Below are 17,376 nucleotides of genomic sequence, written 5' to 3'. Positions count from 1 at the left end.
GGTTTATGCCGTGTAGATATTTTGTCATTTCTGTATTTGAAGTTTATGCTGCGCAGATATTGTGTTCTTTGGGTATTGGGGTTTATGATGTGAAGATTAGGTGTCCTTTGGTATTGGGGTTTATGATGTGAACATCAAGTGTCCTTTGGGTATTGGGGTTTATGATGTGAAGATCAAGTGTCCTTTGGATATTGGGGTTTATGATGTGAAGATCAAGTGTCCTTTGGGTATTGGGGCTTATGATGTGAAGATCAAGTGTCCTTTGGGTATTGGGGTTTATGATGTGAAGATCAAGTGTCCTTTGGGTATTGGGGTTTATGAAGTGAAGATCAAGTGTCCTTTGGGTATTGGGGTTTATGAAGTGAAGATCAAGTGTTCTTTGTGTATTGGGGTTTATGATGTGAAGATCAATTTTATCATCGGTACAAGGACATCATTCGTAAATATAAATCAACATGCAGATATCTTATACGTTCAGGTATTTCACATCCAATATTTTATGGTAATATTCTTTACAAAGCACAAAAATGTCGGCATTCACCTCAAAAGCTAACCAAACCTTTAAACAGACTTATTCGGAAAGGATATAGTTACGATACTGTTGTCAAGTCATTAAGGTTTGCATATTTTTGGTATTAATATTTATTCACTCATAGGGTCTTTGCATCGGAAATAAACACATTTATTCTAAAACCAGTTGTTGGCATGATACGGGTTATGTTCTTCTCATATATTTTATGATGGTATGATACTAAACCCCTAACGGGAGGGATTGTACTTGATTTTCATATGACGAAGTTATAATCTTTCAATCAGTTTAACTGAGGTCTGGAGCTGGCATGTCAGTAACTGCTAGTAGTCCTTTATTCATTTATGTATCATTGTCATTTTGCTTAGTTTCTTTTGTTACCTATTCTGACATCGGACTCGGACTTCTTTTATACTGAGTTTTACTGTGCGTATTGCTATGTGTTTCTTTATTCTACATTGGCTAGAGGTATAGGGGGAGGGTTGAGATCTCACAAAACATGTTTAACCCCGCCGCATTTTTGCACCTGTTCCAAGTCAGGAGCCTCTGGCCTTTGTTAGTCTTGTATGTTTTTAAATTTTAGTTCATTTATATGTTTTGGAGTTTAGGATGACGTTCATTTTCACTGAACTGGTACACAATTTTATTTAGGGGCCAGCTGAGGACCACCTCCGGGTGCGGGATTTTCTCGCTGCGTCGAAGACCCATTGGTGACCTTCGGCTGTTGTGTGCTCTTTGGTCGGGTTGTTGTCTCTTTGACATATTCCCCATTTCCATTCTCAATTTTATCCTTTGGGTATTGGGGTTTATGATGTGAAGATCAAGTCTCCTTTTGGGAATGTTAGGTGTTTGTTGAGTAGATAAAGTCAATGGGTATTTGAAGTATACGCCGTGTAGATGAAGAGACCTTCATTTATTTGAGTTGTATGCTGTGCAGATAAAGTCAATGGGTATTTGAAGTATACGCCGTGTAGATGAAGAGACCTTCATTTATTTGAGGTGTATGCTGTGCAGATAAAGTCAATGTGTATTTGAAGTATACCCCGTGTAGATGAAGAGACCTTCATTTATTTGAGGTGTATGCTGTGCAGATAAAGTCAATGTGTATTGAAGTATACGCCGTGTAGATGAAGAGACCTTCATTTATTTGAGGTGTATGCTGTGCAGATAAAGTCCAATTTTGGTATTTGCAGTGTATGCTGTATTGAAGTTTATATGGTTCGGAGCCATATATTGTTAATATTCAAGGGTGTGGCTTCAAAATTTGTTCATGCAGAATATGAACCGTTTTATTGTCAAACCATGCCAACATCTCTTATATATATTGTGGCCTGTGATAAAATGTATGTTTCCGCAAAAATGTTGTATTAAAAGTCTTTATTGTCGAGCACCAAATGACAGTTTTCTCAGAAAAACTTTGCCGATTATTTTGTATGATTTTAACTATCCCCCCTGCATATGTTTCCATGTACATGAGCATATCGGGCGTCAATGAACATCAGACGCTTTCTTTAATTTTCTCAAAGTGCACGTGTCTCATCGTTGATAAAGATGAAAATCAGCCAATAATAACACGATGTTCCTTCCATATACTGGAATTGACATCATTAGTTGGAGTGTTGTCTCATTTACATATACCCCGTGCACTTTATTTTTCAAGTCCATGAGTATAACAGAAACTCTAAAAATATTTATCGGTTGTTATTTCAAATCAAAATTTCCCGAATTATTTTCCTTGTTCTCTTTTTTGTAAAAATAGATCATTCATAATTTGTATACCCTACCTTGAACAGCAGTGCTTAATGTCTGTGAAACACACATTGTTTTCATTATTTAGCGTTGCAGCAGTATCTTGAGGATTAAGGAATTGCCAACTTTTACATCTTAAAAAAATCTGTATAAAAATAAAATTCATATAATAATCCATATGTTTAACTGAAAAAGATTTATCATTTGAGTAATCAGAGTTCATCTTTAATCTATAATTGTCGGGATAAATATAGATAATTTGGTCAACTCATGGTCATAATGTGATGTTGTATTTTGAACTTAAATGCATTATTATCTACGGGGAAATATTTAAAAAGTTTTATATAAAAATGAAAAATATTCAAAAGTGGAAAACTTTGTTTAAGAATTAGATGCTTCTTTTTGGAAGCACGTGCAGCCATGAATGATGCATTCTATGGGGAAATAAAATACAGTTTTGGAATGGCTCGCGGTTGTTGTCTTGCCATTCAAAATTGTAGACAGTAAAAATAATCCTCAATACAAGATCTACAATCAGTTAAATGTAACCCAAACCAATGGATGACTTCATATACGAGTTGTAGGCCTTAAATGTAATTTATGAATGATGTTTTAGTCGTAGCCTAGTATATGAAAAACAATTTAATCAGGCATATAAGATCTATAATATAACCAAATAACTGAAAGTACTGAATGACTCCTTGTATGAGTTATTGTCCTTAAATAACGATTTATGACTAATTTTCGTGAGTTTGCTTAATATTATCTCGAAAACTATAATTAGGGTATCCGTTATATCCGGCCCATAATTAGCCAGTTAACAGCAACCTAAATAATTTGCATTTTTATCAAGGGTTGTAAGCAGTGGGGTCTAAGAGTTCTTACTATGAAATAAAAATCCGCAAAAAATTCGAGGTTTTACAACAGGGATGGGTTACACTGCCCCCCCCCCCTTTCCGTCCTCAATTGTCTAAGTAGGGGTTTAAATAGACAATAAGTATGTAATTTTCTGAAATCTCTACAGTACAATTTACTACTCTATATTTCAAAAGGAACCTTATAGTTAACTTTGTCAAATAACACAAATAAAATTAAATTGTAATTTGCTATTTTTAGTATTTTAAGAAATGTGTAATTGTTACTAAAAATTTTAAAAATGTGATTCTTATATCTTCATGACTTCATGATTTCAATATCAAATATTTTACAAGAGCATTAAAAATTGACACTAAAATTAACTTTCTGTATTGTTCTTTCCTAAAATAAATCTGAAACTTTTACCGTACTGATTTTCAAAAATTTTAATTCATAATGTCAAGGTCGTTGTTACTAAATGTAATACTAAAATGACTGGATATCACAATTCAGTTATTTTTTGGGGTATAGTTCATGTAAATATGTATAGAAACTCACAATATATGATATAAACTTATATTAAGAAAAAAGTTTCATACCTATGTCATGAAAAGATCAACAGTCAAAAGTCAAGGTCATTTTAGAAGCTAAAATTAGACAATAATCTCCTTTTTTGCCTCATATTGCAATATCAAGATTAAAATAAAATAGAGTTATGTCTTTGTACAAAGGCAATGTAACATCATTATACTAAGTGTGATCAATAGCTCCCTTGAAATATTTCGGACCAGGATTCATGCACATCCTCAGGTAGTGTACTGCAACTGTCTAAAGTTTGACTGACAGACAGACGGACGAACGGACAGGAAGGTTCGTATATACCCCCTTAAACATTTATTGTGGGGTCATAATAAATTACAGAGGACACATAGAAGGTCACACAGGCGTTAACAGACATGAGACAATGTCATGGTCACAGAGGTTCCGAAGGTTTTTTGGACCTCAGTGGTCTTTTGGTCCAGTAATTGTTCCAGCATAACTGGTCCAGTCAGTGTTTTAACAGTCTTTCACATTATGAGTATTACAAAATTCTTACATCTACACTGGTCATTTGGTCCAGTAATTGATTACATTTTACTGCATCAAACTATTTATTACAGGACATTGCCACATGTCTGAAGAACCGTGGGAATAACTGTGGTCAATGCAGCTACTATAAATCTTCTATGATGATATTCAACAAACTCAATCACGTTTCAATATTAATTTGCACATTATCATGATTTTTTAAAAGAAAGCATAATCATGGTTAAAAGGTTACAGATAAATATCAAAGAATAATATAAACATTGTTTTACTGTCTTCATTAACAAGAATTTTACAAAACAGGAACTGATCACATTTATAAAATCAATATAAAGAATTTTTTTCTAAAATAGGTCAGTAGAGCACATTATAATTGAATTTCAAATACATTTTTCTGTTTAGAAAAAAAGGAAAGCTTACAAATAATGATATGAGTGGACACACTGAAATGTCCCACCTGCATTAAATTTCATAATTGAATTTATGTTGAAAGTCAAAAAATAAGTTTACACTAAAAGCATTACATTAAATTAGCATTTCAATGATCAATGTGAGATAAACCCTTTTAGACAAACATTCAGGTCGTACAATCATATCATACACTAAATTTAATTAACCTAATGCTTAAAGAATCTCAGAAACAAACCTCATCAAGAAAAGTAAACTTTGACTTATGAACCGTCAAGGTCAAGATGAGATGATACCTGCCAGACAGACTTGTACACCTTACAATAATTTAATACACAATATATAATTGACTTATCACTTATAGTATCTGAGAAACTGGCCAAACTTAAAGAATTAACAATGATTAATAAACCGTGAAAATTGCTCAGCAATACAAGATGAACAAAAATGCTAATATGACCAAAACCATTGGAAGACTCCATACAAGACTTATTGCTCGGAATTGACGATTTTTGACTTATTTTTCGATGATTTTTCCCCTATTTGTTATCTCTAAAAACTATAACAGATGGGTAAAATAATAAACAGTTAAAAAAAAAAAAAACTCAGCACTACGATTTTATGATAAGATTGGTGAGCGATTCAGGCTCTAATGAACCTCTTGGTTTTTTTTTTTATATTAATAAGATGTTTATTTATTTTTATTAGGACGATTTTCCGAAGCAGACAAAATCATTTATTCGAAACTGAACACTTTGCTACAACCAGTGTAGAATCCTGTCTATATATAGATATAAGAAGATGTGGTATGAGTGCCAATGAGACAACTCTCCATCCAAGTCAAAATTTATAAAAGTAAACCATTATAGGTCAAAGTACGGTCTTCAACACGGAGCCTTGGCTCACACCGAACAGCAAGCTATAAAGGGCCCCACAAATTACTAGTGTAAAACCATTCAAACGGGAAAACCAACGGTCTAATCTATATAAAAAACGAGAAACGAGAAACACTTATGAACCACATCAACAAACGACAACTACTGAACATCAGATTCCTGACTTAGGACAGGTGCAAACAATTGCAGCGGGCTTAAACGTGTTAATGGTACCAAACCTTCACCCTTATCTGAAACAATAGTGTAACATCACAACATAGAAAGACACACTATAAAATATCAATTGAAATGGCTTAATTCAATCAAAAGACATATTAACACCAGTGAACATACACTGAACAAATAAATTTGATCTATGATACAATGTAAATACAAAATAAATAAACTAAGGGAAGAATAATTAAAGTAACATGTTATACCGCAGTGAAATGTTAAAAAATTTAAGAAAAACAATATGCATGAACAAAAATATCAGCCATTTGCAATTACTTTAATCACAGGTAAATGAAAATAATTGTGTTGTTAGGTATACGTGTACAGTTCAAATGGAGAAAGGAAATATTTTTACAAAATAAATAATTTTGATGTTCATAGTACGAAGAAGTGAAAATTTATAGTAATACCAAACACTTATCAAAGCTGGTATATAGACCAGATATAACCCTGAATAACATTAAATAACAAAAAAGCATTACAATTAGTATCAACAGGTCAAATAAACAAGAAAGTACGATTTGAGAGTACTCGCAGTTACTGACAGCTAGTTTAAAGCCAAAAACAATTACTAATAAAAAATCATGCATCAGAGACTAAAATCAACTAAAACACATCCCAGGGATTTAGTATTTTAACGTCATGGACAGTCAAAGAAGACATGACTTGTGCAATGCCAAAAATAAATGTATCGACAGGCAGTAGGATAGTTAGGAGTTAACCTCTTTATAAATCAAAATGAACGTGGGTGTTTCTTTATAGATCCCGTTTGAAAAGAATACAAATTTAGTTATGTTTTAATTTGCTGATGACAAAATCGATATTAGTGCCAATGTAAACTATATTCAAAGATCTTATTACAACACTGGTAAGATAACCTTTACTAGTAAGTTTGTTTAAAGGTTCGATGAGTTTACACGGATCACATAGTGAATTCCGCGCTTTAAGTACAATATTACCGTAAAATTTAGGATGTGAAATACCGTTTTTAATCAGTTTTCTACAAGTACAGCCAAATTTACTAATCAAATCTTTGTTTCTATGAAAGAATTTAGTAAAAGTTTAACGTAATGTATGGTAACGAAATCCCTGACTTAATAATTTACCAGTGATGCATTGATTACGTTCGTTAAAATCTATGACATCACTACTCACACGGGCATAACGAACGAGTTAGAATATATAAACGCCGTATGATAGAGCCAAAGGAACATCGCCGTCTAAAAAAGGAAAATTAACAATAGGGAATGAAAAGTCGTCTCTTTTGTCTCAAATTTTAGTATGGAGTTTTCCTTTAGAGATGGAAATGTCCAAATCTAAAAAAGGACAACTACTGCTGTTTATGTAAGATTTAGTTAAAGTAAGTTCTTTTGTATATTTTGGAATTGTAGAAGGTCGTTAATTTCTCAGACTGTTCATGACATCTTTACACTAAATCTGTTGGATGTGCACTGATTGATATCTTAGTCTGGAATTACATGATTTGTTTATTAGTTGTAATTGGCTATGGACTAGATTTCAGTTACTTCGAGCACACTTCGATCAATACTTTATACTTCTTGTCTTTTTGTAAGTAGCTTTTTGTGCTTCATGCTGATCTGATGAGTACAACCCTTTCCAATTGATTTTAACAATTTGTTCTTATGATGTACTGTTACACCATTGTTCCATTGGAGTGTTTAGCTCTCGCAATCGTGTTTAACCCATCCACATTCTGTATGTGCATGTCCCAAGTCAGGAGCATGCAATTCAGTGGTTGTCGTTGATTGCTGTCCGTCATATATTTTGTTTTGTTTATTATTTATCATTAATCAGGCCGTAATTTTTTTTCGTTTGAATTGTTTCAAATACTAAGGGTTGAGCGTTTTTAATAAAGATAAACCCAGAAAAGTGCTTCGGGCGCACGAAATTTATAAAGAAGTTAAGTATACATAAAAGGACATTATTAATAATGCATCATACATATATTCACATATAAAGATGTTTAAAGTAAAAATGTGCTCACATATAAAGAAAATTTTGTTCAAAACTAAGAGACGTGTTCATTTAGAATATCATGTGGAGAAATAATGAAACAATAGAACATTAAAGTTTTACTCAGAACACTTCATAAAGTCATACAGTATCAGCCTTACCTTCGAATACTTGAGGTGGTAAAGCAATACCAACTTCCCTTAAGAACACTTGAGTTGGCCAAACAATATCATCTTTCTCTTCGAACACTTGAGTTGGTGAAGCAAACCCAACTTTTCCTAATAGCATTTGAGTTGGTCAAGCAAAACCAAAATTCCCTGGGAACACTTGAGCTGGTCAAGAAATACCAACTGTTCCTAAAAACACTCGAGGTGGTTAAGCAATTCCAAATTTCCTATAGAACATGTCCCCTTGAAACACTCCAGTTCGTCCAACAATAAAATCTTTCACTTAAAACACTTCAGTTGGTCCAACAAAACCAACTCTCTTTTTGAAAATATATTTTTATATTCCATCCCACCATTTTTAGCTCACCTGGCCCGAAGGGCCAAGTGATCTTTTCTCATCAATTGGCGTCCGTCGTCGTCGTCGTCGTCGTCCGTCGTCGTTAGCTTTTTACAAAAATCTTCTCCTCTGAAACCACTGGGCCAAATTTTACCAAACTTGGCCACAATCATCATTAGGGTATCTAGTTTAAAAACTGTGTCCGATGACCCCGCCAACCAACCAAGATGGCCGCCATGACTAAAAATAGAACATAGGGGTAAAATGTAGATTTTGGCTTATATCTCTGAAACCAAAGCATTTAGAGTAAATCTGACAAGGGTAAAACTGATTATCAGGTCAAGATCTATCTGCCCTGAAATTTTCAGACAAATCTGACAACCTGTTGTTGGGTTGCTGCCCCTGAATTGGTAATTTTAAGGAAATTTTGCAGTTTTTGGTTATTATCTTGAATATTATTATAGATAGAGATAAACTGTGAACAGCAATAATGTTCAGTAAAGAAAGATCTACAAATAAGTTGTCATGACCAAAATTATCAGTCGACCCCTTTAGGAGTTATTGCCCTTAATAGTCAATTTTTAACAATTTTTTGTTAATTTTTGTAATCTTTTACAAAAATCTTCTTCTTTGAAACTACTGAGACAAATTTATTATTATTAGGGTATCTAGTTTAAAAAATTTGTCCGATGACCCCGCCTTCCAACCATCATGGCCGACTAGGTTAAAAATAGAACATAGGGGTAAAATGCAGTTTTTTGGTTTATATCTCTGAAACTAAAGCATTTAGAGCAAATCTGACAGTTGGCAAAAATGTTCATCAGATTTAGATTTATCTGTCCTGAAATTTTCAGACGAATCCGACAACCCGTTGTTGGGTTGCTGCCCCTGAGTTAGTAATTTTACAAAATTTTGCAGTTTTTTGTAATTATCTTAGATATCATTATAATATCTAATATCTAATACTATTAATTATGATTTTAACCTTATTTTACATGATTTCCAAAGCATCAGTAAATACAGGTGAGCGACACAGGCTCATGAGAGCCTCTAGTTTTATTCTCGATCAGTGAAACTAACGAAAGGTACACAGAAAAAAATACATTAAAAATCAGTTTATAATAAAGCGTCTAATAAAAATAGACGACAAAAAATACCAGTTCAGGTATAACAACAATAAAGTATCATAGAGAATAATAATAGACGACAAAAAATACCAGTACAGGTATAACATCAATAAAGTATCATAGAGAATAATAATAGACGACAAAAAATACCAGTACAGGTATAACATCAATAAAGTATCATAGAGAATAATAATAGACGACAAAAAATACCAGTACAGGTATAACAACAATAAAGTATCATAGAGAATAATAATAGACGACAAAAAATACCAGTACAGGTATAACATCAATAAAGTATCATAGAGAATAATAATAGACGACAAAAAATACCAGTACAGGTATAACATCAATAAAGAATCATAGAGAATAATAATAGACGACAAAAAATACCAGTACAGGTATAACATCAATAAAGTATCATAGAGAATAATAATAGACGACAAAAAATACCAGTACAGGTATAACATCAATAAAGTATCATAGAGAATAATAATAGACGACAAAAACCAGTACAGGTATAACAACAATAAAGTATCATAGAGCGGTCAATGTAACTTAAGTCAAACTCAGAATACTTAACCTGAATCATTGTCATGATATTGTCTAATGCAAAATGTTAATGTTAATACAAAAAAAATACGCAGCGCAGTGATGGAATTAAATCATTATTTTCGGCGAAATAAATTTGACCCTTGTATTCACGTTCGGGATTTTTCTCACTTTCAAACCAGGTCAGATTGGTTTACAAATGATTTTTTCTTTGAATAATTTAACAGTTTTCCTATATATTTCATGACAAATTGGAGTTCAAACTTGTGTATCGTTACTTCTATTGACTATTTTATAAAAATTAAATAAACCTGTATCATCTCTCTTAAGCATTAAAGACGACTTCTTAACTTATTTGCCTATTAATAATACACTGAACTATCGTAAAACCCTTGGTCTGAAATACCACCTTTATATTTCGGCCAAAACAAAAAATCATCCCTTAACCCAGCCCCAATGTTTCAGACCCCAAAATATAATTATTATTTACTGCTTGATGTTTTTATTTTTATTTTGCTAGATTTCACTTTAAATGACAACCAAAAAATCGCGTTGATGTAAATATTTACAGTGATGATAACGTTCATTGACATATGAGATGTTACTGTAAACGTACGTATGTCGATCACAATAACTGAAACTCAAATGAGTGAAGAAACAAAGCTAATTAATTCTAATGAAATAAAAAGTTGTCTTATTCCAGAAAAATCTCACAAACACACTAAAAACTGACGTAAATTTCTGATACTACGAATCGCTCCATACCTTTTCAGAAAGGTTTAATCATTTTATCCTTCGAATATAGATTTTTCTTTTAATTAAAATTGAGAATGGAAATGGGAAATGTGTCAAAGAGACAACAACCCGACCATAGAGCAGACAACAGCCGAAGGCCACCTATGGGTCTTCAATGCAGCGAGAAACTCCCGCACCCGGAGGCGTCCTTCAGCTGGCCCCTAAACAAATATGTATACTAGTTCAGTGATAATGGACGTCATACTAAACTCCAAATTATACACAAGAAACTAAAATTAAAAATGATACAAGACTAACAAAGGCCAGAGGCTCCTGACTTGGGACAGGCGCAAAAATGCGGCGGGGAAAAACATGTTTTTTGAGATCTCAACCCTCCCCCTATACCTCTAGCCAATGTAGAAAAAACAAACGTACAACAGTACGCACAGTAAAACTCAGTTTAAGAGAAGTCAAAGTCCGATGTCAGAATAGGATACAAAAGAAAATAAACAAAATGACAATAATACATAAATAACAACAGACTACTAGCAGTTACTGACATGCCAGCTCCAGACCTCAATTAAACTGATTGAAAGATTATGTCTTCATCATATGAATATCAGACACAATCCCTCCTGTTAGGGGTTTAGTATTATACCATCATAAATATATGAGAAGAACATAACCCGTGTCATGCCAACAACTGGTTTTAGAATAAATATGTTTAATTCCGATGCAAAGACTCTATAAGTGAATCAATATTAAAGCCAAAATATGCAATCTTTAATGACCTGACAACAGTATCGTAACTATATCCCTTCTTAATAAGTCTGTTTAAAGGTTTTGTTAGCTTTTGAGGTGAATACTGACATTTTTGTGCTTTGTAAAGAATATTACCATAAAAGATTGGATGTGAAATACCCGAACGTATAAGATGTCTGCATGTTGAGTTATATTTACGAATGATGTCCTTATACCGATGATAAAATTTAGTAAATGTTTTGACTAGTTTATGATATCGAAAACCCTGGTGTAATAATTTTTCAGTAATACATAAATTTCTTTCGCTAAAATCTAATACGTTGTTACATACACGAGCGAATCGTACAAGTTGAGATATATAAACACATAAGACAAGGGAACGTCACCATCTAAAAATGGATTGGTTTGGAATCTTCTTCTGTTATATATTTCCAACCTGACCCGAAAGCCATTGACAATGACAATCAGATGATTCCCCATGGGAAGTAATCATGTTATATCTTTGTCTTATGCAATTATGTAATCATATGTAATCACTTACATAGTACAGATACCTTTCTTCATATAAACACAAGTATTTAAAGTCCCTAAATCTTGATATATGACTTGTAGTACTAGCATGTTTAGTATATACAAACAGCTATGTTTAGGCTCTAAATGGGGGTGTTTTACATAGTTTTTGGTCAGTGATATATTAATATGTTAAACTGAAGTAATTTTTAACTTCCGACTCTGGATCATCTTTTGAAGTGTTGAGGAACATTTTATTGTTTAAACTGATTTTTAAAATGAGTATACAAACTGATGCATGATATAACATTTTGAACGTCTAGTATGCGTTTATATTGTAATCTCACCTTCCTACACGACCCTCAATATCTATACAAATTTATGTGATTCTAGAAAACCGCTACTTTTGTATACATCCTGCTATAAGTTGTAAACTGTGTAAACTTGACCGTGTATTATCACTTGTTTATCGTTCTCTATCCGAGCAAAACATAACTGCTGCGTAATTTACTTAACCTTTACCTGGAACAAACATGCAGTCGTACGAATACGATCTTAAACCGAAACGTTCTAATGGAAAACGTTATACATATTTTGGATGTTTACTATTTCTGTTGGTAATTGGCGCACTTGTGGTTTCTATTGTTGCATTAGTCCGACAAGAGAATAGTGAAAATGATAATAGTTCGCTTGGATCTCCTACTCCTGAAACACAACCGACGACGACAACCGATAACACAGTCGATAGTAGAAGTGATAGTGTCGTAGAATGTGCAGTCAACGGTGCAGTAAAAGGTCCTGTTACTCGAAATACATGTGACAACACAGACGGGTAAGTCATGATTCAGAGTATCTGTCAAAACACAGACGGGTAAGTCATGATTCAGAGTATCTGTTACAACATAGACGGATAAGTCATGATTCAGAGTATCTGTCACAATACAGACGGATAAGTCATGATTCAGAGTATCTGTCACAACACAGACGGGTAATTCATGACTTATAGTTTCTGTCACAACACAGACGGGTAAGTCATGATCTAACTTATGTGACAACACAAACGAGTAAGGCATGATTCATGGAGTATATGTGACAACACAGACGGATTAGTCATGATCTAATTTATGTGACACCACAGACGGGTAAGGCATGATACATACAGTATATGTGACAACACAGACGGGTAAATTGTGATACATACAGTATATGTGACAACACAGACGGGTTAGTCATGATACATATAAGATATGTGACAACACAGACGGGTTAGTTATGATATATAGAGTACGGTATATGTGACAACACAGGTGGGTAAGTCTTGATACATAGAGTACATGTGACAACACAGACGAGTGAGTCATGATACATGGAGTATATGTAACAACACATGTGGGTAAGTCATGATACATGGAGTATATGTGACAACACAGACGGGATTGTCATGATACATATAGTATATGTGACAACACAGACGGGTGAGTTATGATACATGGAGTATATGTGACAACACAGGTGGGTAAGTCATGATACATAGAGTATATGTGACAACACAGACGGGTTAGTTATGATACATGGAGTATATGTGACAACACAGGTGGGTAAGTCATGATACATGGAGTATATGTGACAACACAGACGGGTACGTCATGATACATTTAGTATATGTGAACACAGACGGGTTAGTCATGATACATATAGTATATGTGACAACACAGGTGGGTAAGTCATGATACATGCACACAGTTGGGTAAGTCATGATACATGGAGTATTGTGACAACACAGACGGGTAAGTCATGATACATATAGTATATGCGACAACAAATATGTGACAACACAGACGGGTTAGTTATGATATATAGAGTACGGTATATGTGACAACACAGGTGGGTAATTCTTGATACATAGAGTATATGTGACAACACAGACGGTTTAGTTATGATACATGGAGTATGTGTGACAACACAGGTGGGTAAATCATGATACATGGAGTATATGTGACAGCACAGACGTGTTAGTCGTGATACATAGAACATATGTGACAACACAGACGGCTAAGTCACTATACATAATGTATATGCTACAACACAGACGGACAGGCCATGATACATATAGTGTATCTGACAACATAGACTATGTCAGAACACAACGGTTAAATGCTGCAACTCAGAGTATCGGTCAAAACGCAGACAGGTAAGTGATGCAACTCAGAGTATCGGTTACAACACAGACATGTACGTCATGCTACTCAAAGTATCGGTCACAACACAGACGGGTACGTACTGTAACTCAGAATACCTTTGGAAACATAGACAGGTAGGTCATGTATTTGGAAGAAGTTATGTTTTCAAGAGTATATGTGACATCACAAATGGATAAATCGTGTTACTCAGAGTACCGTACAAAAGTACAATAATATATTATGTCCATAAATTAAACAGAAATTATCAAATATCTGTCATCAACCCCTAAGTCAACAAAAAACAATAATATAGGACATAATACAACCATTGAACAGGTTCATGACTTGGGATAGGTACATGCGCATATGGTAGGATAATATCTGTCTCTGTTATTTTCTGTTTCTATTATTCTCGTCGTTTTAATCTTGATCGTAGGACTGAAAAAAGGGTATAAATAATAAAATCCTGTAAAAGGAAAGGTCGTCTCGGTCGTCGCTCCTTGTACAATGTATATAGATAACAAAATGACGCAATCGAAACCTCATTTGTCTTATTTTTTATAATTTGTGTTTATGTATCATATTAGGAATTTTAATTTAACATTTAATTAATTTTTCACTTATGAGTTCTATTGTCCATTTGGTATCTTTCAACTCTCTTTTTCCCACTTACACCGATTCAAATGGTAAGTCGTGTTATTTTCAGATTTCTGATGTTAGGGCCGACAGTTATCATATAGACATCAAACATTTCTTATCAAACTATTAATTCCATTCTGTGGCAAACGATATTTGTATCAAAACTCAAATAAGCTCACTATAGATACTAGGATTAAAATTGTGTACGCCAGACGTGCATTTCGTCTATAAAAGTCTCGCCAGTGACGCTCGAAACAAAAAAGATTAAAAAGGCCAAATAAAGTAATTTATAGGGATCCGACTACGTACATATACTATCATATGGAGGGATCCGATCACATACATGCGTCTGGGTCTCCGAAATATATGCAGGGATCTGATCCCGTACATATGTCTACGAGCAGACAATATATATCGACATATTATGTGAACTCCAATTTATCGGGACCCAGCCCCGTACAAATAGACGTCTCCTACTTCTTTAGAAATATACAAACAATGGGACTATGAACGCTATCGTCACACACTTTTTTTTTGCATTAGATGTTTTGTTTTGGTTTTGTTCGTACTTTTCAGTGACACATGGCATGCTACCAGAAATAAACATAAAATCTGTCAGACAGATAAAAAAGAATACTAGTTCAATGATGACCTTTAATGTAAGCGTCGCGATTCATAAACATAATATGACATGTTTATGGAGCTGCGTAAAAGTAACACACTAACAACAAAAAACAAATTAACGACGTAACAATTTAACAGAGCTACATTAGAATTAGCATGCCAAAAACAAAAACAACAAATAACCACATTGATTAACAAAGTGTGCATCTTTTTCCATGTTTGTAAATAGTTAATAGTGGAGATTCAAGACTCTCCATTTCACTGAAGTTGATATTTGGTTTGAGACTGAATTTTCTGTTCTCGTTGGTGGAATCGTTGAGTTCAGAAGTAGATTTACTGGTACGATATACGTCACATTCTGACATTCGGACATTGGAAGTAGATTTACTGGTACGATACACGTCACATTCTGACATTCGGACATTGGAAGCACTGTTGTACTTTTTAAATATTCTCTTTGGTGTTCCTTGTCTCTGTTTGACCTTTGAACTGCTTTTCACTTTGGTTAATTTTGTTGGTAGTTCAGTGTCTGATTTAATCTGTTTACACGGAGTGGCATCTAAATTCTCATTGTCCAAGTCAGTAGAGGCGAAAACACGCTTTGCTTTTTTCTGTAATTCTTCGAACCTTTTACGAATTTGGGCGTCTTTTTGTTTCAGCAACTGTGTCTTCCTCTTAATCCTAGCCATCTGACTGCTCCATACGATCATATTAGCTGTTACATCAGACTTACTCCGATTCGGTGTAGCGCTCCCCACTTTATTGAAAGTCAACAAATGTGTTTCCGTAACATTCCGGTTCAAAGTTTTTAAAGTATTTCTGGTTTGAAGAGATTGGTTCTCTGAAGATGAATCTTGAACTGTATCATGCAAAATAGTATACTTATCCGGCGTCACACTGTTATTCAGTGTCAGACTCGTATCTGATATTTGTCGCCGTTTCAAAAGTTTCTGTTTACAATCTTTCTGATGTAAATTCTTCAATAAGGTTCTTCTCAAATAGCCAGGTGGCAAGGATTTTCTTGTTACTGCAAATTTCATCATTTTGAACAAATACTGTCTGATATCAGTACTAAAATGTTATAGTTTTACAAAATCGTGAATTTTATAGGAGCTTCAAATCTGTCGGATCTTTTGAACTTCTCCTAGTCCACGCAGTTCACGTTGATTGAACGAATCCATACCTGGCTTGTGTTGACTAATTAACTCATTATCAAAGTCAACCCAATTATCAACATAATTAGCGTATAATTTATAAACAGATGTCTAAATTAATCCTTTTATCCAGTTTAATTTGTCATTAATAAATTCAATTTGTAAGTGTTAATTTGATTCAAATGAGAAAAAAAACAACAGTTTGTCATATTTTGAAAATTAATTTCATGAAATGAAATATGTGTGTTTCAAGAAAAACATGCTATAGAGAATACTGCTAAAACTATCTTTTGAGATACGCTATATGTATAATGTAACAATTATATTTGTTTTCATTAGCATTTATAAAACTTCAAAATTTCTATAACAGGAAAGTATTCCCTTTTATTTGATGTTACTTTGTAATAATGTTGTTCTGTTGAATGACTCCTTTTAAATGACAACTCTGTCTCGCTGTATTTTGGAATTTGGGAAATCAATTGATATTTTATTATCATTGTTAAATGGTTTAAGGTATACATACATAATGTACGATTTGATTTTTTTTTTCATTCCGTATAAAGTTTTTACTGTTACCATAACCAAAACTTTTCTATTTGCTCTTAAAATGATATCATTTGCGCCATAACATTTTTGCGCCAATGCTACTTTATTTTGGAAACTAGTGTAACAGTACAACATAAGAACAAACTATAAAAGTCAGTTGAAAAGATTTAACTAATCAGATCGGTACATAGCAGAAAAACACCTAACAAAAACACAGATCTCTCAAAATAAAAACAGGCACAAAGTACAGATCTCAGAGTAGGCACAGTTACTGACAGCTAGTTCAAACTCAATACCATCTGATAAAAAAAAATCATGTATCTAAAACTAATATAT

The 17,376-nt window shown here is 33.5% G+C and overlaps 1 protein-coding gene across 1 annotated transcript in view; it reads left to right on the top strand.

The window, feature by feature from the left end:
- Nucleotides 1-12,336: 12,336 nt before the first annotated feature.
- Nucleotides 12,337-17,376, top strand: part of LOC127737543 (sucrase-isomaltase, intestinal-like) — a 51,673-nt gene continuing 46,633 nt past the window's right edge. Inside the window, exon 1 of the mRNA XM_052248372.1 lies at nt 12,337-12,729. Within this exon, the coding sequence (XP_052104332.1) occupies nt 12,431-12,729 (299 nt within the window). The 5' untranslated portion in view covers nt 12,337-12,430. The remainder of the gene's footprint in view (nt 12,730-17,376) is intronic.

The sequence above is a fragment of the Mytilus californianus genome, unplaced genomic scaffold (genome assembly GCF_021869535.1).
Source record: "Mytilus californianus isolate M0D057914Y unplaced genomic scaffold, xbMytCali1.0.p SCAF_4, whole genome shotgun sequence".
Taxonomy (NCBI): Eukaryota; Metazoa; Mollusca; class Bivalvia; order Mytilida; family Mytilidae; genus Mytilus; species Mytilus californianus.
This window is presented reverse-complemented; position numbering and strand designations above follow the sequence as displayed.